Source organism: Peromyscus maniculatus, chromosome 4 (genome assembly GCF_049852395.1).
Source record: "Peromyscus maniculatus bairdii isolate BWxNUB_F1_BW_parent chromosome 4, HU_Pman_BW_mat_3.1, whole genome shotgun sequence".
NCBI lineage: Eukaryota > Metazoa > Chordata > Mammalia > Rodentia > Cricetidae > Peromyscus > Peromyscus maniculatus.
Window position 1 is genome coordinate 23,668,289 of NC_134855.1, and position 21,366 is coordinate 23,689,654.

Below are 21,366 nucleotides of genomic sequence, written 5' to 3' on the forward strand. Positions count from 1 at the left end.
AAAACCGTCCTGTGAAACAAGACATTTCTAGCGGCCTATAACATATAGCCACCTCCAGGCAAGTCTTCCCTTCCTTACGTTTTAAGGCAAGGACTTGTGGAAAAGCAGTAAAGATGGCATCATCGATGGCTTCGTGTGTTACATCATGAGTTAGCTGCTTTGAAAGTGGTCTTTAGGTCTTAAACAGGAGCAAACGGCCAAGTTAGAAGAGCAAAGAGTAGAGGCAAGAAGACTGGAAGAGTGTCTTCTCAGACATAGGGTTTCAAGAACAAAACTTTCAGAAGAAACCATCTGAAATACAAACTAGGAACATGTACCTCATGGGTCTGAACTAGCTCCAAATAGTGTTTTCCCTCTAGAGTTTTCCATGAGATGTCAGCCACTTGTTGAGTGTTAAAATACTCTTCAGTTAGAGAACGTTGTACTTCCTTTCACATTCCAGTGTTTGGAACTTGAAACCACTGCCAAGCCTAAACACATCTGGTTGATTCCAGGCCACAAATAGCACTGGAATGCCTTCAACACCTTCTGTAACTGTCATACTTAAAACTTTATTTCCGAAATAGAACTGACAAAAAAAATATCAGCCTGATGCTCCAGAGTTAAAGTCAAATGTGTGGTGCAGAGCATGATGTACCATGATGACATACATCAAGCCAGGTGCTTCAGTTTCCGACTACAAACTCTCATTTCAGCAAATTACATTAAAACATCAGCATTAGTAGATGTAACTCCATTTTCATTTGCTAAGTGTCATGTTATGAGATTAGAAGCCCATTCTGCACACTTCAGGTATTCAGTTATATGGTGATATACAATCTCAATTAGTAATCAAATATCTTTAATAATGTTATTGAATGCCTCCAGGGCATGTCACTACTTAGAAAATGCAGTAGAACGGCTATATGTTGTTTCATTGATGGTTTTCATTTTACTGGAATATCCAATATCAATTAGTGATGAGTGATATGGGAAGGCACAATATTTAAGTCGAAAATTTTTGTTTGTTTGTTTGTTTGTTTACCCGTAAGATAAGAATTCAAAAGAATTTGTTGGTGCTCATCAATTGGGAAATGTAGACAGCATTATATTAACCTATTTCAAGGCAGCTAAGACCTCAAAGATAACAAGTTTAATTTAAGACATATAAGAACCATTCTTTAAGTTTGGGAAAAGATGTTTTATATGAGGTAAACTGGATGACAGAACAGTCTCGTAGAGTGGTAGGAATCTGGGTAGACAACAAGAGGAAGTAGAAGTATATTTGAGAAAACTTAGGAGATTAGGAGCCCATTCTAATGTTTTATTCTTTTTTTTTCCTAACATTTCCGGAAACGTTCAAGCTTCCATGGTACAATTTGGCATTTTTTGTTTGTATATGCATATTTAAAGTGATGATGCTACTCGGAAAAAGGTAAGACACTGTTAGCAGTAGTAATTATGCCACGGAGGCAGAATGATAGCATGCTCAATAAGGAGGATGAGCTCTGGAATTTCACTGAAATTTATCTTTTAGGACAGACTGTGGTACAGTCTCAAGTATGTCAACTGGTTTGAGGATCAGGGTCTTTGCTGACAAAGGAAAGTCATTTGGGGACTTAGCCTGAAGGCTGGGCACAGAGTGATGGAGACAGGATATGTAAAGTATAAGAACTTCATTGTGAAAGGCCAATGAGAGTTAAATCATCACTTAACTCGTATCCATTGATACATGTTCAACCATTTCCTAAAGTCTAAGCAGGATGCATGCATCAAAGAGCAGAGTACATGCAAGAAATAAATCTGAGTGGTGATAAACTATACATGAATTTTTTCTTGTTGCTTTAGTTGTTAAAACATGCATGAGCAAAACTGTCCCATGGTGTCTTTTTGATACTAATGTCTCATCAGCTCAGGATCAAAGGTGGTCAACCAGTTAGGCCACTTCATGGAGACAATATATGAAACATTTTGAATGTTCTTTAAGCCAGTAAGGCTTTTTATTTTCTAAAATAGTAAAACCAGAGCAACATCTGGACCAAAAGCAACCATCCTCCAATACACAATTTCCAGACGTTTTAGAAATGCATGGGAGATGGATTCTATGATAACAGGCAGCCACCTTTCAAAGAATTCATTTGATAATAGACACTATGCTCGTAACAGGATTGCATTAATTCCTTATCATAAACTGCCAACCTGCAAGGATAAAGTGCTCAACTGTGATGCCATGTGAAGGACAAAGGCAGGATATGGCTGAGAGTGTTGACACTTACCTTGCACTAAATATTCTACTAATCTTGAGAACATCCACTAACAAGTATTTAATAACGTCAATTTAAAATAGGAGTTAACTTGGGAATTTATTTCATTTTAATTTGTTTGATTAGTTTACCTGACTTAAATCAAAATGTTCTAGAATCAAATTTCTATATGAACAAGATTCAGAAAAACACTCACATTGATATTAAATGAACCAAAACATTTGGGGGCATTTTTTTTTACTATTATTTACGTTCATGACTCATCTGACAGCTACAATGAAGACTAAAGTTGGTAACAAATAGGTTTGTGGCATAAAAAAACAAAAAACAAAAAAAACATATAACTTAGGAACAAAACTGGCCAGATTATTTAAATTACTTAAATTAAAATTATTTAAAATGTAGACTCTGTCTACTCAAAGCTAGAAATATTTTTATTTCTCATATTAATTTGAGTGATTTGAAAGTACCCACCACAATATCTCAACAGAGAAAGCACTCAATAAATGTCAGACTAAAATTTTAGTGCAGTACAAATGAGTCCTTGACAGTGCCTACCAGAAGGTTCAGATCTTTTATTTCAGTCATTGTTTGTGACAATTATTCCAATTGAAGATAACATTTACATAGTATTTCCTTCTCTGTACTATCCAGGGTACCCCCGCCCACCAAAATAAATAAATAAAAAAATAAAACCAAGCAAACAAGCAAGCAATAAGTCATTGGTAAGAGAATTAAGCAGTATGACTTTGGTATCTGCCTAGGAAATAAATTTAAAGTAGATTGAGGCAAAAGAGCACAGAATCCCAAGAATAAATAGTCACTAATTTTCTTCTTCATTTAAACAATTCTATAGACAGATAACAAACATACTTTATCAATGACACATTTATAATCAACATGTAATATTCAAATCACAATTCAACTTCATTGCCCAGCCTTAGAGTCAAGACAGTTCTCTCTTATAATATTCATATTAATTCATTTAAAAATATTACTGGATATTAATATAAACAAATAAAAGGCTTATGGGGCCCAATTAGAAGAAAGTAAGCTAAATTCACACATATATCATACTGACAAATTTCATGAAGAATTTTGCTTGGATGGAACCTAATACAATGACAGTAGTAATGTTGTGAGATGTTTGGTCAAGAGACCAAAAAGTTAACATATTGGAAACTTGACAAGCTAGGACGCCAACAGGAGGATAATTGGTCACCAGTTTAGAGAAACCTTTGGATGATTAGCATCCTGTTGCTAGGCAATGTTTCTAGGCAGCAGATCTCTCATCTTAAAGGACCAGAATATTTTACTTTTAAAATAATGTGCTTTTTTAAAAAAATTAAACATATACACATTTGTGTTTGTCAACTTTTGGGTCTCTCAACTAGCTGAACACCTATGAAGTTTATGGACTATCATATTTATAGGAGATAAATATATTGACTAGATGTCAATATGTATGAGAGCCCTCACTAAAATAAAAGTTTTCCACTCACCATTTAGTAAATGATAGAGTTTGCATATGGTCATATAATAAGACCAATCAGAGAGGGAAAGATGCCTTCAGGGATGTGCCTATTGTAGCTGAATAATGAAATACAAAATATATTTGAGGTTGATTAAAATTAAAGTAAATTTAGGCATGAAAATATTTTTTACTCTGCAAATACTTAAATAAGACTCAGTATTAAAGAAAATATAATAAATGAACAGTGTAGGCAAATTTTGATGTTTCAACTACATTGCTTAAGTATAAAATCTGTGTATATTTGCTAATCAATTTGGGGCATTTTGAAAGTATCATTAATTCACCTTTTAAAATAATAGCCACAGAGATCATGGTTGGAGTAAAAGGAGCTGAACTGGTTGGATGAGGAGCATGGCTGTTAAAACCTTCGTTCTCTTCACAAAGTGCCCTCAGCACTAGTGGTCCACCAGCACATGCCAACTTTTTCCCAATGCTCAGCTTGATTCTGGTCACATGTGTTACCTCCAACACATGGCTAGTGAGAAATGTGGGAAGATTCAAAGGACTTGTGTTTCCCAAGGTATTCTTCAGTACCAGAATGTGTACTATATCTGCAAGTAGTTAAACTAGAGCATCACCTTCTTCCTTTTGCTCCATCACTACTTCCCCTCATATGAATTAATGCTATTTTTTGCCCTTGTTTAAAGTAAGAGGTTTTCCTACACTTTCTTCCTCCTTCTCCATTTTCCAACATTTTGAATAAGACTCTATACTTTTTCCCCACCCAGGGCTAATACAGCTTGCCATAATGTTAGTGGAAAAGACTTGGGAGGGGTTAAGGACAGGATGAGGTTAGGTTCCCGTGTTTAGGGCAGGAAGATGGGGAGGGAAGAGGGGACATTGATAAAACCCTGCCACAGAGCTGCAGATCTGATCTTGGAGTATGGAAAATATTTTTTACATAATGGCACTTTTAAGAAAAATGATGCACCACCTCTTTAGGCATAGGGAACACTTGACTTTGTAATTGTTGCTGATTAATGACACATGAATGGGAAATATTATTTTAGTGTTTCAATTACAGTAGATTCAGTAGCTTATTTGGTCTTTTGCTTTTTCTCTTAAGGAAATAACATACAATTGATTCAAAAGTGGCCAATTTATGGAAACCAAACAAAGTTACCCCAAACCACGGCTTACTTGATGTTTGGATGATTATACTAATGTATCATTGACCAGATTTATTATAAGATTTTTACACATATATAAATTCATCATAGCTTAAGTATTTGAAGATACTTTCAATAATTAGCTCTTGTCATGCCATTTCATTACTCTGGGCATTTAAATATTTTTTGACATGATATGAAAATTTGTTTTACAGATAACTTGAAAGTTAGGAAGACAAGCACACTTATAAACACATGAATATCCAATAAACAGGCAACACGAAAGTCCTACTGAGTTATGCAAAAGCATTACTTTTTTCTTGTTGAAGGTATCAGCATATGCTACATCTTATGTTGCACAAGTGTACTCATTAAATATTATGAAATGTACAGCAGGCCGGAGAGCTCTAGCTAGCTAGTCAAAGTCGCTCATACCTGTGTGTTCGTATTTATGTCGCAGAAGGGAACTGCTTTTCTGGAATGTCTTGTCACATAAGTCACATGCATACATGCCACTTTCTGTCTTCTTTATCTTCTTTCGAGACAGACAGGAATCGGAGTCTGTCATGTCATCTAGGCCTGACATGTAGTCTTGTGCTCCATCAAGCAATTCTCCCTGTGATATAATCACACAGTTCAACACAGTCTCTTCTCTTTGTGTTTACACCAAACAACTATGCATAGGATGACATCAGAAGATCCTCAAAAATGCTAGGTGTCAATCTATCTTATGACTAAAGTCCTTTAATTTTTTTTCTAACAATATATGAAGTCTCACATTTCAACAAAAACATAAACCTTCTCTGACATAAATGGGAAAAATGGAGTTTTCTTAATTCTTCCATTTTCTTAAACATCAGGAATATCCACAAGTGAACATTAAATATCAGAATTGCTATATTTTCCAGTGTACTTTACTTCAGAAATGATTGGTAGCTGTAGAAACCTCATTTTAATTGAATTTTATATTTAGGTACAAAATATTATTATTATACAATCTATTTAAATGTATGTCTACCAACTAAAAGCCCTAAGCTATATTTTTATATTTAATTTTCTAATTTGAAATAGGGAATATTAATAACACTTTTTATCAATGTTCTATCTATGATAAAACAGCCTTCAGCATTGAGCAATAATGAATGTGGATCAGTAAATTATTAAATTTCTTGATATTTATTTTGTCTTGGTCCAAAGGAGTGCAAACTTGCATGATAACATACATTTCCATTTGCTAGCCCACAGTTTAGTTTTCTTAGACTATATTTGCACTAATTAATACTAGAGAAGATTAAATAGGCTTAAATGCATTTACAAAGAGGGCAGATGTGTTGTGAATTGGAATACTGGACAGCTGTTACAGCCATGCACTACCACTTTGACTCCTATTTTGCAAACAGGGATTATACAAAATAATGCTAAAACAATGCTTGTTTTCCCATTCAACCACCTATCAATTATTTGATAATTTGAAAATTAGGAAAGAAATCCTGTATAACATGTAAAATATTTTTTTAAATACTCTTTAAAATGAACTATTCTGTATAAAACAAAATACATATTAAAATTTAAATATGTCATTACTTCAAGTTTTATACATCCTTCAAAGCATGTGGCTGTTACACACTTTAATTTCAAGCATCCGGGTAAGCCTACCGACTATTGGCATTGATGTATAATTCTTGAAAGAATTCTTCATTTGTTTTGTTTTGTTTTGGAGACAGAACCCTGCTCTGCTGCCTGGCCTTGAACTAGCAATCTTCTTGCCTCAGCTTCCTAAAAAGTTTCTCTCTTTAGCCACTGGCTTTGGAAGCTCACTCGGAGTTGAAGGTTCATGTTAAAAAAGACTTTTCCTATTTCTGAATTTTTCTTTCACTGAGTGTTTTTCCCCCACCTTGTACATCCTCTAGGCAATTTTTGTTTGTACTAGGCAGGCTGGGAATCACAGCTTGGGTATTATATGCATTAGACCACACTTTTTATCACTTTTCTTTAGAGGAAAAAGGACACATCTCATTACCTGAAATCCTTGTTTCCGCTGGTATTTCCTCCTTTGCTGCATATCAGCAAAGGTAGCTGCTCCCGTTGGGTAGGTATAGGCCATATGTGGTAGGAAGCTCATCTGATCCAGCCCTGGGTATGGTCGTAGCCCAGGGATGCTGGTCTGGACTGGCGGCATGAAAGTGGCAGGGGGAAAAGCGCTTTGTGGTGGAAGAGGTGTGTATAAAGGCTTGGCACTAAATGGGTTCATGCTGAACACAGGGTTAGTGCTTTTGTTGTCCAGATTATTAGAATTTGAAAACTCCTTCTTGATAAAAGTCAAATTCAGAGGTTCATCTGAGTTTTCAGATGATGAAGAAACACTGTTATGGTCTAAATTTATGCTAGTAGCTTTTGTTTTGTTCTTTGTGGCTATAATACTTTTGGGTTCTCTCATTTGTTTTGGTAATGACAGGTCCAAAGGCTCAGCCTGCAGCTCCTCGGAAGAGAAGCTATTTGGAGTGTATGAGCTACTGTGGGAGTTTTTAGAAGATGTGGAGGAAAGATTTAAAGGAGAAGGAGTATTACTCCTTGAGTGGTCCAATTTATCAACTGCTTTAATATTGGTAAAATGGGAAGGTTTTGTTAGCCTGAGAGGAGGATCACAATTCGTAACACTGTTGTGGAGTTCTGCTATAGATGGTGATGTTATAGAGTCCATAGGTTTTACAGGAGACCTGGGTAATAAAGAGTCCTTCGTGGGGGGGTTACTGTTGGGAGCTAACGGCTTGGAGGTCCTTTCCAGTGATGGCGACCTGGAATTTGAATACTGGTAGACTTTTCTTTGCTCAAACCATTCCTTCACAAATTCCTGAGGAAGGCCCACAGCAATGGAGATTTTCAGCAGTTCATCAGAGTTGGGCTCCATGTTCATAGCATAGTATGCTTTGAGTACAGACATGTGGTCCTTGTATGGGTTGATGGGGCTTGTCAGTCCTTTCTCAGAAAGTACAGATGACAAGAGGAGGGCTTTATTATCAACAAAAACTCCGGCTTTGCTGGGGACTATGTTTTCATGAGGTTGCAGGACTGCCTTGATCTCTTCATTCATTTTACACAGGTAGCGTTCATGCTGATGCAGGGGAATAGGGCCTGGGAAGCTTTCTTTACAGAACTGACATGAAAATGGAGTGGATATGCTGTGGTTCTCAATCATTTTATCATCAGTGACCAAATCTATCAAAGTACGCAGCTTCTCCTTCTTTATATTACTGATCTGTCTTCTTGAGTCAGTAGTCAAGCTCTGCAGGCAAGCTTTGGCTTCATTAACTTTTTCTAAGGTATAGTCAATAATACTTTTAGTGGCACCATTATGACTCACTACTGGAAGACCAACAGGTGGAATATTGGGAGAAGTAACTCCTTGTTCCTCTGGCTGAGAACATGGATCCTTCAGGTGATAACCTTTCAACTTGGAAATTTCTTCAGTCTTGCAGTCCATCTTTTGCCTAGAAACCGTATTGTCCACAATCTGTAGAACCTTTTGTACCTCACTCAAATTGCTATTCATAGTGGGAAATCCAAGTAAAGGGGCTTCCATCCCTACCCCTAAGTGCTGCATTGGACTCTGAGCAGACGGGTGCACAGCTAAAGGGCTGGTGGCTCCAAGGCCACCATTCATAAAGGGACTAGTGCTACTAAACCCGTGTGCCATAAGAACTTTGTAGTCATTGAAGTCTAGTGGTTCCGTTTTAATCTTAAGTAAGCCTGTCTGTTCAGACATGCTAAGTGGTTTTCCATTTTCCAACTTGTTCCTTAATTGAGTAATGGCTGAGTTAGTAGGAGAAGAAGAAACAGAATTAGGGGAAGAACCCGTCTTGATATTGTTTCTCATTCGGCCATTTACTGAGATTAAGCCAATACATTTCTTGCTGCTGATGTGTGAACTGTAGGAACCAGAATGGGAGAAGCGTTTCTTGCAGTTTGGGCATTCATAAGGTTTTTCACCTAAAATGATAATTGAAATCAGCATTAGATTCCTTTGGTTAGGTAACAAGTGACGTCTGCCAAGACAGGAATATGTGGAACCAAAGGAAGTGAATACAGGAGGGGGTGGACCCTACATTCTAAATGTCTATGTCAGAGTTATGTGACAATACTATATCTGGGCTTTATCTACCCTGGGTGGACATAACTCAAGATGTAAGCAGTGGAAGGTGAAGACTATCTCTGCCTTTTTCAGCTAGGATCCCAAATCTTGTCAGGCCATCAGTAGCCTCCTATTTACACAGAGTGTCAGATTAATGTGTGGTCAATAGCACAATAAAGACATCACAGTGTTTAAAGGGAAGTGGAGCCATGGCTTTAATCAACTCTGTGGAGGTTCCATTGATTCTACCAATTCAACTAGTTCCTTGAATAGCATCCAATTTGGTAATAAAATGCTTGGCAGAGCTACCAAACTATGTATGAAGCAGAAATCTCCGTGGTGGAATGTGGGTTTATGATGTACAGCTATCAGGAGTCAAGGAACATTTGGCATACACAAGCTCTTGTCCAATTTTTCTCCTACTTTTTGTTGTATAAGTTTAGGTATCAAATATGAAATAGCAGCCAAATACATCCAGGTCAAATATACACAGTTTGGCAAAATCTCTAGATTTGGCAAAAAAAATAAAATTAAGTAAAATAAATAATAAAATAAAAAAATCAAAGCTCCTGTGACTTGGTAAGAAAGATAAGCATTTACACACAGCACTTTTGAAAGAAATGGGTAAGTTCGAAAAGCTATGCCCAGGACTGTATAGATTTAAATAGTCTTCAAACCCTTCTTGAATTGGAAATGATGGAGACAGGAGTGCAAGCACCCTTGCTACTCACCACTGTGAATTCTTAGGTGCTCTTTCAGATGGTGCTTGTACTTGAAGGCCTTGCCACACTCTGTGCATTTGAACTTGCGGTTACCTGCTCCTTGGGTTAGCATTTGGTGCTGTGAAAGGAGAAAGACGGCCATCATTTTTGTTCAGGAGGCACAAAGGAGATTGGTTAGGAATCTTTTCAAGGCCTCTTTTTCAGACAGGGCGAGAGGTCTGAGCACACGCTTATTTATCTGCTCTGTCTTTCAGAGTTGCAATAAAAGTGATAATGCTGGTCATAAAATGGGAACTTTTTAAAAAGTCTTCCCATGCCCATCGGATGCCTGCTTCACAATTATGCCTGTCATCTCTGTCCTAAAACATTTCTTTGACCCTTGAGATGAGAAAGTATAGTTGTAGAGATGTTGATGGTTCTTTGTGTTTAGTGCAGAATCTAAAATCTAAAGGTTTCCTTCTAGAATACTGCTATCTTGTTGCGGAAAAATAATTTCCTGGAAATTATTTTAAAAAAATTTTAACCCACACTTAAAACAAATTTTTCATCATGTTTTCTTGATCTGAGTAAAAGCATATCTTACACTAAATCAAACTGAAATTTAAAGAAGTGTTAAAAAAAAAGTCCTCCCAAATTAAAAAAAAAACAACAAAAACCCTTGACTATAAATATTTGGTATGCCTGTTTAAATATTCTGCTCACGGTGCTACTGGCCCATTTTAACCCTGTTCTTCTTAGGTGCTGCCTATCAGACTTGATTCATTATCAAATAAGAGACAACATCTTGGGTTATAGCTGCTTGAGCAGTTTTATCACAAGTCAGTAGGAAGGACTTCAACGACTTTTCATTTTCCTTTTTAGTAGTGTACAAGGACCGAAAGAAAAAAAAAGTTTGCTGAAAAGACAAGTTAGAAGCCACACAGATACAATCAAACACAGCTGACCTTTCTGAACAAGGGGGGTGTGGGGAGCAGTGTGACTTGGAATTCTAGGTAAAAAAAAAAAAAAAAAATAGAGCCATCCCCTCTGGGTGCTCAAGGTAGGAGGCCAGCCTTTTTCTGCAGCAACGACACAAAAGCCTTTTGCAAAAAGACAGCACAGAATCGGTATGACAACTGCTAGGGTGTGCTGAATCTTCCCACATTCCTAGTGAGACAGATGGTGTTACATGGGACACAGGGAGGTTTGTTCAAACAGCAGCAACCTTCAAAGATCAAGCGGAGCCCAGCCCGCCGAGCGCCATTGAGGGACCAGCGCTCATATGTTGCTGAGTTGCATAAACAAACAGCAACAGCTGCTTTGTCTCCTCCACAGCCCTCAGAGGACTACTATAAACTTTAGTTGTGCCACTGTTAATATGATACAATCATTTTAATTTACTAATTGTAAATGCCATGAGCAAATGAGGGGACTTTTCAACACCAAAGCTACCATTCATAATGCGCCAACACAATCACACTTCTGCATGTGAAATTTAAAGCAGTTATACTAGATAAATATCTAGGCATTTTTTTTCCTAGAGTTTTTTTTTTTTGTGCAGAGAAGCATGAGAAGATAAACTGTTACATAAGTGTAACTACACAAGCATATTACTTATAGCTGATCTTTGGAAAACATTCAAGTAACAAGTCCAATCAGAAACAAATGGTGTGATTATGTGATAAAGTGCCTTAAATGGTAAAAATTCGTGGTATAGTATTTCTATCCTTGCTTAACTGGGTTTGTGCCTTCTTTTCCTTATTCAAAGACAATAAAGCCTATGAGGACAATTCGGAGTTTTATATGGAATGTCATACTGAACCATTTTTAAAAACATAAAATATCAAAGTTCATTTAGGACAATTCTTTATCTGTAGGGCCAGTTATTGTGACTTATGAAATGCCATTACTGTGACCACCCAACACATCATAATATCAATTTGCAGAGTCAATTCTCCCAGGAGGACAGAAAGAGCAGTTTTGCTGAAACATTTAAGACATGTTGTGAATCAATCCTACTCAGTCATTTCAAGGATTTAAGACACTATCCTTACCTTTCCGAGACAGAGATCTTATTTTTAAAACAAAATAAACCAAAAGAGGCAGAACAATTTTGACATTTAACTACATGCACGTATGTTGAGATGGACTTGTTTTAATTATAAAGAGTGTTCTGTTATTTTTCCAATTTATGATGTATATATGCATATAACCTATATGCCTTTTTATTTTCCTAAAAATAATTAGATTTCATAAATTAGTAAGCTTGTAAAAGTATTCTAAGTAATTTGAAAATGTTTCATGGCAAATGAAAGAAATACATACTTCTTTTTACTATGCATTAGGTCCTATATGAAAAAAAAAAAGCCTAAGCAAAAGTAGGTGAAAAATGGAATTAAAATTGCTGAGATGTTTAATAATGTATAATTAAAATGCTACAATTTCATTCACTTTTTGTGGAACATAAAAATGAAACTAAAGTCAAGTTAAAGTGCAAATAAAATTTCTAAATTAGAAATTAACACACTCATTCGATCGTGAACATAAGACTATTAAATCATATTAGAAGAGACCATCAAAAAATCATTTAGACCTCAATTAAAGCTATTACCATTAAAAGATCTGCATCTTCAAAATGCCATGAAAAATTAATAATGATTGCCAATCAAAGCAATATCGTTTCTCTAAGGGGTTATTATAGAAAGAAATCACTTAGAACCAACCCCCACCTGGTCTGTCCCTGGCTTGTGCGTCACCATATGCCGCTCGAGCTGGGTGCGGTAGGCGAACGTGTAGCTACAAAGAGGGCAGGAAAAGTTCTCTTCATTCTTCTCGTGGCGGTACTTGATGTGCTCCTTCAGCGATGTCAAGCGCTTGTAGCCACGGTCGCAGTAGGGGCAGGTCAGCAGTTGGGCAAAAGCATCTGGAGTTCCAGGTGGCAGGTCTGTAGCCGAGAGGCGAGAGGGAGAGGAGCGGGCCAAAAGGTCAGTAAATCAATGGCAGCTAATGGGCTGGCTGCCCGGGCTGCTATGACAGGAATCACTACAATCTGCTCCAGCAGAGCGCCATCATTGCGCCCGGCCTCCTCGCAACCAGGCCCCTTGCGCACCCAGGGCAGGCTTGTCCGAATCAGCTCACACTGCGCTCGAAAATTAATTAATTACTTGAGCTTATTTGTGGGGAGGGGGGGATTTAAACAGCTGATAAATGAAGAAATTCCCTTTGGGTGACTGACAGTTCCCCTGAACCCTAGACTCCTGTTACACAGGAATTCACAGGAGGGAAGGAGATTTTCAGGTATCAGAGAACAAAAGGTGAGGGTCGGTGATCTTAAACTTTTTTTTTTCTTCAAAAGTAAAATATCCCTGAAAGATAGGAATAAATTTAGATATTTTTATCTTTTAGAAATGGGCTGTAATTGTTCTTATTCTGTATTGGATGTACAAATGACACAAATTTGCTGACAAAAAAAATTTCACAATACCCTAAAATTACAGTTCTAATCTTTGCTCATGAAATTCCATGCCTCTGCAGCTGTTCTTCAAATTTTAAGGTAAACACCCAGGCATGTAGTGCATTTGTGATTGTAACAGCTGCAGAGGTCAGTATAGTGGCTAAAAATGAATTACAGCCTCACCATTTTCTTCTTGCCCATTGGCCTCTGGCGTGCCAAGGCGAGACAGCTCCTCAGGGGCTTCTGGGTAAATAATGGCCGTGTCGCTTCGCTGAAGGTACTCTTCAATGCTGACTGCATGACCATCGCGTTCCTCCAGTTTCCTTTTGGCAAAGTATTCCTCAAAGTCTGGTGTGCAATTTGCATTCTTAACTGAAATCATAAGCAGAAGAGAAATGTCTTTCAGGGCCTTTTCCCTAGGAGACCAAGTACTCTACATCATTGTTAGCAACAACAGTTGGCTCGATACTAGTAAGACTTAAAGCCTCTCCTTTGTTTGTCAGAAGGGAAGAGGACCAAATATTGATTAAATGCTTATTTTTATAGTACAAGCAAAAGAGCTTACTTTGCTCAAGTTAAGCAGGCACATTTGTTCTTGGAATGTTCGCATACAAATGGGAGAAATTTTAAAGTGTATTTATTAAATGTTTTTGAAAGTGAAACTGAAATCCCTAAACATGACATAATGTAAGCTTCCAGGTACTTTAATGGTCTATATGAAACTTCATTTTGTCTTAAGAAAAGTAGATTTAGCTCTTAGTGACAGAGAAACCTCAAAGGTCTACACTAAGGAGGTCAGCATACAATGTGGATTTCTCCAGACCTTCTCCAAAGTCCTTCAATAAAGTGTTTTCACACACACAGAGGAAAAGGAAATTTAATTTTCTTAAGGTATAGAACACTTCACGTCCCTATCCACAGATCCATCTGCTGCTAAATATAAGGTTTTATCATGCTCATCTTTAAATATGATAGTCAGGTCTACATAGTCTGAGACAGATGTGAAAGGACAGACATCCTTACAAATACAATAGTGTGACCTTGCTAAAGAGAAGTCACAGAATGACGCATTCTCACTGTGATACTAATCTTTGTATAGTCAATGCAAATAAAATTAAGCTCACAGCTGATAGGAATAAAATAAAAAGTAATGGAGTTACACTGATAAAACTGCAGCATAATTTGTATATGGCTTTAGCTTCTTAAGTTATGATTTTATTTTTACGAAGTAAATAATAGTTGTGAACCAATTTCAACGATTTGTGTCACAAGACATGGTATACTTAAAATCTAGATGCATCCCTGAAATTAGTTGTGGCTTACAAATAAAAAATTATGCATAATGTAGAGCTGGAAGAGTAGCTGTTAGTTATTCTTTATGGTTGCTGGGAAAAGTGCTTTGCTAGCACAATGCATGGTAAACTCCTGATACCATGGTTTGAAAGCAGTTCCCTCTGGTTCTGCTGGCTCTTTCACCATGCTTTCTCTGCTGCAAGAAGCACTGGTGTTTGCTATACGAAGCCTCCTTGGCAAGTTGTGATGTAATGATGTTCAAGCAAGTTGGTTGACTTTCTTTTCTTTTCTTTCCTTCTTTTTTATTTAGTTATTTATTTTGGTTCACATTATTATAGACTTGTGGATTTTAGATAAGAAGACTAGAAAATGGAACCCCTCATTCATTCAACATGTATTGATTAAAAGCCTTGACAAACAAGTCTCATTTTCCTAAGTAAAGACCAGAGCTAATCTAGAGAGAGAAAGAGAGAGAGAGAGAGAGAGAGAAAGGAGGGAAGGAAGAAGGAAGGAAGGAAGGAAGGAAGGAAAGAAGGAAGGAAGGAAGGAAGGAAGGAAGGAAGGAAGGAAGGAAGGAAGAAAAGAAAAGAAATCCCCCAAATAAACATATCGCTCAAACATGACTGAATATTAAGACCATGGTGGTATGAGCAAAAGTAACACAGGAATCCACTGAGTCTAAGAAATTGATAAAGCTTTAATGGAGAAGCTTGAAATTAATTCACTCTTTAAGCTGGAGCAGTGGCGTGTGTAGAGGTGACAGGAAGGAGCATGGACATCTCAGTATCTAACTTGGAGTACAGTGTGAAACAAAAAACGATAGGATGTTGGGGAGCAGAGGCAGCAGAAATGGCCTGCTAAGGACTTTTTTCACTTTTATTCTAGGAGTAAGAAGAAGCTGTTGAAGGATACGAAGCAAGAAGGACAGTTGTATGGAATGATGACACTTGTACTTTGTAATTATGACTCTGGCTATATTATTATAGGAATAGGAGAAAAAGAAGAGCAGGTTCTGCTCAAAGAGTTGGCTGAGGGTAGGGTTGGGTGGGGGTTTGGGGGTGTACTCTTGTCCAAAGTCACTCAAGAGACAAAGATTAAGGAAGTGGTGGCTAAGATTAAAAAAAAAAAAAGTGGCCTTTACAAAGTAAGGTCTCTAGGATTTGGGGAAAGATCCAGCTTGCCCAAGTGAGATGCTATAATTTCTCCTTTATCTTTAGGATTTTCAATTTGATAAATGATTAGTGATATTTGCCAAAGCAGGAAACACTAGAATTCTAAAAGGAGTTGAAATCATGGGTAAACATAAGATCAAGCAAAAGAAGAATCAGGAGAATTATGTCTTGTGGACCACCAAACTAGGTGCTAACAATCCTGCATGCTGTGACCTCAAGTTATTTCCGTTTGTCGCTTCAACTTCTGCCAAGTTTAACAAGAACAGCCCTCTCATCCCAAGGTTTGTATTCCCCTTGAAAATGAATTTGGAATGTAAGGCAGTAGCTGAATATATTTGACCTTGAACTTTTGCTTATATCTGTTCTTAGTTGGACTTAATAGCCCTCAGTTAAGATCATGGCTCTGCTGCTCCATTTACAAGGCCATAGGTACTTTCAAAAGGATATTGATAGTGGAGATAATGACAATGTCACTGAACTTGACTCCCTAGTCAACTAGGAACTGCCAGTTTACAAAAACTATTTGTCCAGTTTGGGGTTCATTAAAATAGTTTTACCAAGAGTTACTTCTTGCTTTTATTGGTAAGGGAAGACAATGGAGCAAAATTTCAAATGAAAGGATTTTTTTTTGTTGTTGTTTAGTTGGTTTTGTTTTGTTTTTCATGACAGGTTTCTCTGTGTGGCCCTGGCTGTCCAGGAACTCACTCTATAGACCAGGCTGTTCTTGAACTCAGAGACCACCTGCCTCATGAGTGCTTGGATTAAGGCATGCACAACCACCATCCAGCTAAAGTGAATGTTTCTAAACAATGTAACTAACTTTATCCATGGCTGACAACTTTTTCTATACTATGACAATTCAAAGAAATGTTACAGCTCCATCTGAACACATACATATTTGAATATTTTAAAAAATTTATTTGAGGTTTTTCAGACTATTGTCCCACTTGATGACCTTAGTGTAACCCAGTAAACGTGGATGGATGTACATTTAATATCCTAATTTTATCTTGATATTTCAGCAACTATTTGAATTATCTGGCTATCTTTGCATGAATTTTCATTTGCATATGAATGTTTCCATCAGAAATGTAATCAAATGCAAATTCAATTGGATTTGCATTAATAGTCTTTGGGCTTAAAAGGGAGAAAAATTCTGATATTTCTGGGTAGGCAAACTAAACTACATCTAGATACACTTCTGGTGTTTGGAGTGGGAATTTGATTGCTAGATCAAATTTTGTCATGCTAAATGTCTAAGTGAAGCGAGGTGGGGACAAAAGGACTTCAAATCACATGTTCTTTTTAAGGATCATCTTTGGTCATCTATGGATCCTGAACACTGAGTATATCGCCAAGAAATTAGTAGTTTCTCAAGAAACATTTATGGAATGAATGTGGAAAATAATGTGCCTTTAATACTATTCTTGGCATTAAAAACAAAAGAAAACATAAAATAAGATGCTTAATGATTGAGCTAGGGATTTGAAGCTTTGCTCAACTTTAGGTAATGTGACAGTGTTTCATAGTATTCATCAGTGCTCACAGGATTTGGACATGGCTTCAATGAATACCCAAAAAAGGGTTTATGAAGAAAATGTCATTTAATCATTTAAGTCTACTGCCTTCATTAGGACTTTCCCTCATTTATGTGAGGTGGATCTGCTATTGATCATCTATCATCTAACTTAAATGAGGCAGCATATCCACCATGAAAAACAGTGTAGGTTTCTCCTTGTTTTTTTATTACAGTTTTCCTTTGCCTAGGCACAGTTCTTCATTTCCACACCACCAAGCCTTACAGTATCCAAGCAAGCTGATGTTACAGTATGATCCTGCTGCTATTCTTCCAAATGCTTATCTGCACTTGAAACAAGTCTAATCATTGATTTGTTCAGAAGAGGCTAAGAGATAAAATGAAAGCCTGTGAATCTCTTCCCTATGATTTTAAGACTTTGTTCCAAAGTGAGCATCAAGGCTTCCCCCCACTAAGGGACTACAATATAAGATGCAGAATGAAGGGCCTGATGTCTTCCATTCAGAAAAGCAAGATTTATGAGGAGAGTGAAGGAAGCAGAAAGTAGACAAGATGGAGCATTCTGTAGCTCTGTAGCCAGCTGCTTGTTCTGAGGCCATGCTACATTTTCTAGGGACTGTACTGTCACCCCACCTTACACTATGTCACCCCAGAAACTTTTTTTTACTTTAAAGTGTGTAGTGTTCCAGACTCTGAAAACCAAAACCACATTACCACAGTACTGGAGCAAGCGATGGGGGTGCATTTTGCTTACTCCTGCTGACAAGGATGAAATTTGGATTGTATTTGGAAGTTTGTATTTTTTGTTTTTACGAAGATTTTATAATACTGTGTAGTGGACACAGGAATGAGGTGGAGAACTTACTACGAAGTTACAGAATCCCCCTGGTATTTTTCTAGTATAAAATCAGCCTCATTTTTTGTTCTTTCTATAATCCTCCTCACTCCCTGGCCGCCTTGGAAGGACTGCCAAAACACACTGACAGAGGATATTTGCATGGTATTTATCATCAAACCATAACAAAAAAATTCACAAGAAACCTCAAGTAATTTCTTCCCATATCTTCTCCAGGGATTTTGCATTTAGTCCTAAAATTTACCCTAATGTCGTGCAAATATCTCAACCTTCCCTAAGGTTAGTTAAACTTTTCTCCATCCAAAAGGAGAATGTTAATTAAAAATGTTTCCTCATGGCTATATGTATTTTAATATTGGTAGATAAATTTCTAGATCCCTTCAAGCCAGCAAAGTTTTCTCTTTTAAATATGTTACTCACTCTTACTAGTCATGCTTATTAATGATACTTTCATAAACACCTTTATGACTGTCTTGGGAAAATATTGATTTTTTAAGGTAGATAATGAATGTTGATCTAAACTGACTTTTAAAATGATTGCCTAGAAACAGGCAGTGTTGACAGAACTCTAAGTGAAAAGGAACCATTCACTGGTTCATGAATCAGTCAGTTCCCATAATTGAGTTGCTTAGAACACGCTCTCAATGACACTAAAAATGTTTTTTACTTATAATTTACAGGTAGTTGAGTTTATAATGTGACCCTGATGCTGCTTCCTTTTTTTTCTTGTTTCCTTTTGCCATTTATTTTCTGTATTTAGAACAAGAAGGCAGCTACTTTCTTACCACTAGTTTGATATCTGGCATGTTTTCAATTTTCATTAAAAACAGAAGAAATATATTTAAATATTATTGTCAAACCATTTTGGCAAATGTCAAAATAAGTAAGTAATTCTTTTGAAAAATCTACCTTTTATTCACATTGCTATGTCAAGGCAAAGGGGCCAGAAGCTGTAGTATGTACGTATGTAACTGTCTTCTTCACATACGTGAAAAACAACTCCCTCAGTACTAGCAGATGATAAGAAATAAACAGTTATGTTCAATTTTACATTGAACTTTTTAGCTTAAGGAAGCACATGCAGAGGTATATGTATTCTCAAGGCTAGTTTGTGTAAAGTTGATCAATAAATAAATATCAGCATACATATATTGGCACCAGTTATCTAAAAACTGGGAGGGAGGGGGGATGATCTTTTCCTCACAGCATAGCCACACAGCAGCTTATCAGAGCCTCCGACTGGTACAGAGACATGTATAAAGCCAGGGAAGGGTCATCAAGAGCAACAGAGAAGTTTCTTCTCTTGCTGAGAATTAGGCGTGTTGGTGGTCTCTCCACCTCTGCTCTTATATGGCCTCCTCTGGGGAACATGTTCAAATACCAGTGAGAGATCCATGCTAAAAGCTTCAGAAGAAAGAAGTAAAGAATGAATAGGAGGTGGGAATTTGTAACAGTCTGCAAGATCAAATATTTCCCTCCACAGCAGGAAGTAGCCCAGTCAGGGATGCAGTCTAATTTTAAAGTTTGATTTTGTATGAGAGCATTGTGACTATCAAGATCCAGAGACTTACAGTAACCTTTGAACGACTTTGCTCTGCCGAAGTACAAAATGATGCAGCGTATTGACTTTTAATTCCCTAGTTAAGAAATATGTGTTCATCTTTCCTTTAACTATGCTATCTAACAATCTGGAAATAGTGTTGCTGTATTTTAGGAAGGTGATTTTGCTCAGTCCTTCATACTTTCTTTTCATAGAAAGTCATAAAACAGTCAGTGTTTGCTCTGGACAGTCACTGGGTTTTCAAGGTATGGTTTGCATATCAGCATCAATATACCTGGGAACTTATTTGAAATGCAAGTTCTCAGAGTCCAGTCCAGAATCAGCAATCTGTGTTTTAACAGGCCCTGGAGGAAATCCTGTCCAATTTAAGAACTCCTACTAGAAGGGCTCACTTTTCTGTCTCACATAGTACACACATGGCTTTGAGTAACACCAAGGAATTACTCCACATCAGATAACCTCCTGACGACCTCAGCCTGAGTTGACATCCCTCTCCTTTGCTTTCTGGATGCCATCTGCAAATATGAATCATTGAGTGTATCACAGCACACTGAATCTTTCTCTTCCACATACGTGAGCTGATAGGGGTGTGGACCACGTGTCACCAGTACTTACTGGGAAGTCTAGAACACAGCTAGTGTTGGGTAATTGAAAGATCAGACCAAACTCAGAGCCTGGGACTCCCCATTTGGACTACTTATTTTGTGTTCGGTTCTTAAGTTTCTCACCTGTGAAATGAGCCAGCATGTACCTCCTTAAGTATCCTTAAAGTCACATCAATCCACACTTTGAATTAATTAATTGCCACAATCAATTTGTTATCTATTCCCTAGGTAAGTCTAGAGAGTTTAATTTGTATTCTTTTCTATTAAAAAGTCAAAATAACATAGATTTCTGATGGGAGAATCACACATAATGATTAAGGAAAAATATTTGGGGGCTGCCTGGAAACCACAGGCAGCATCGCAAGGAAAACAGTGTTTATTATTAAATATTTGTTGAACGAATGAAGGAGGCATGCAAGAAGATAGGAGTGTTCATTATTTCTTGTGGAACTCTTCCACAAGAAATGGAAGTGGAGGTAGCTGCTCCTAATCACAGACAAAGCTAATAAAACCCCAGCATTCATGAGCCAGGAAGTGAAGATGCTCCTCCAGGCACACACTGATGATGGCCTCTGCCTGACATCTCCTGTCCATCCTGCCCAGTGCTCTTCCTGCTCTTCTTAATTTTTTTTGTTATTGATAAAAAGTATGAAATTTCCTGAAAAAATGTAAAACTGATTATTTCTATGACAGATGTCTGACTGAATGACAAAAAACCTCTAACCTTGAAAAATGCAACATAGACTAGAAGACTATGACGTGCTTGACAGTGGCACAGTAGTGTGCGTCCTCCTTGCTGGGTACTTAAGTCCTATCTGAACGCTCGGTTTCTGCACAGTTGCTGAAACTTCACATCCTCTGCTCGCGCTGGGAGATATCTGATGTTTAGACTTGTGTGGCCTCCACGCTTGTGAAGAAGCTAGCAAATTTCAAACCTTTCATCCAAATCCCATGTAAGAGAAGTAAGAGGATGCTGAGGCTATTGAACCATGAAGAACATAGGCATAGAGCCTTTCTTGCTTTAAGAGTACTGCTTTCCTCTACAAGGATGACCGAATGTACATGGAGCCTATTGCTTGTATGCCTCGTCTTATCCAGTCATAGGAGTCAAACCACTGTATAGTTTGCTCAGATGAGAATGAAAATGAAAGAGAGACAGCATAGGGACCACT

General features: G+C 37.3%; 1 protein-coding gene across 3 annotated transcripts in view; it reads right to left on the reverse strand.

The window, feature by feature from the left end:
* Zeb2 (zinc finger E-box binding homeobox 2) overlaps positions 1-21,366 on the reverse strand; it is a 127,804-nt gene that overhangs the window by 5,609 nt on the left and 100,829 nt on the right. For all 3 annotated transcript variants that reach the window (XM_076569404.1, XM_076569405.1, XM_042275260.2), the window contains 5 exons: positions 13,354-13,542; positions 12,446-12,660; positions 9,747-9,855; positions 6,907-8,873; positions 5,322-5,502 (listed from right to left, as the gene is read on the reverse strand). In XM_076569404.1, the coding sequence (XP_076425519.1) occupies positions 5,322-5,502; positions 6,907-8,873; positions 9,747-9,855; positions 12,446-12,660; positions 13,354-13,542 (2,661 nt within the window). The remainder of the gene's footprint in view (positions 1-5,321; positions 5,503-6,906; positions 8,874-9,746; positions 9,856-12,445; positions 12,661-13,353; positions 13,543-21,366) is intronic.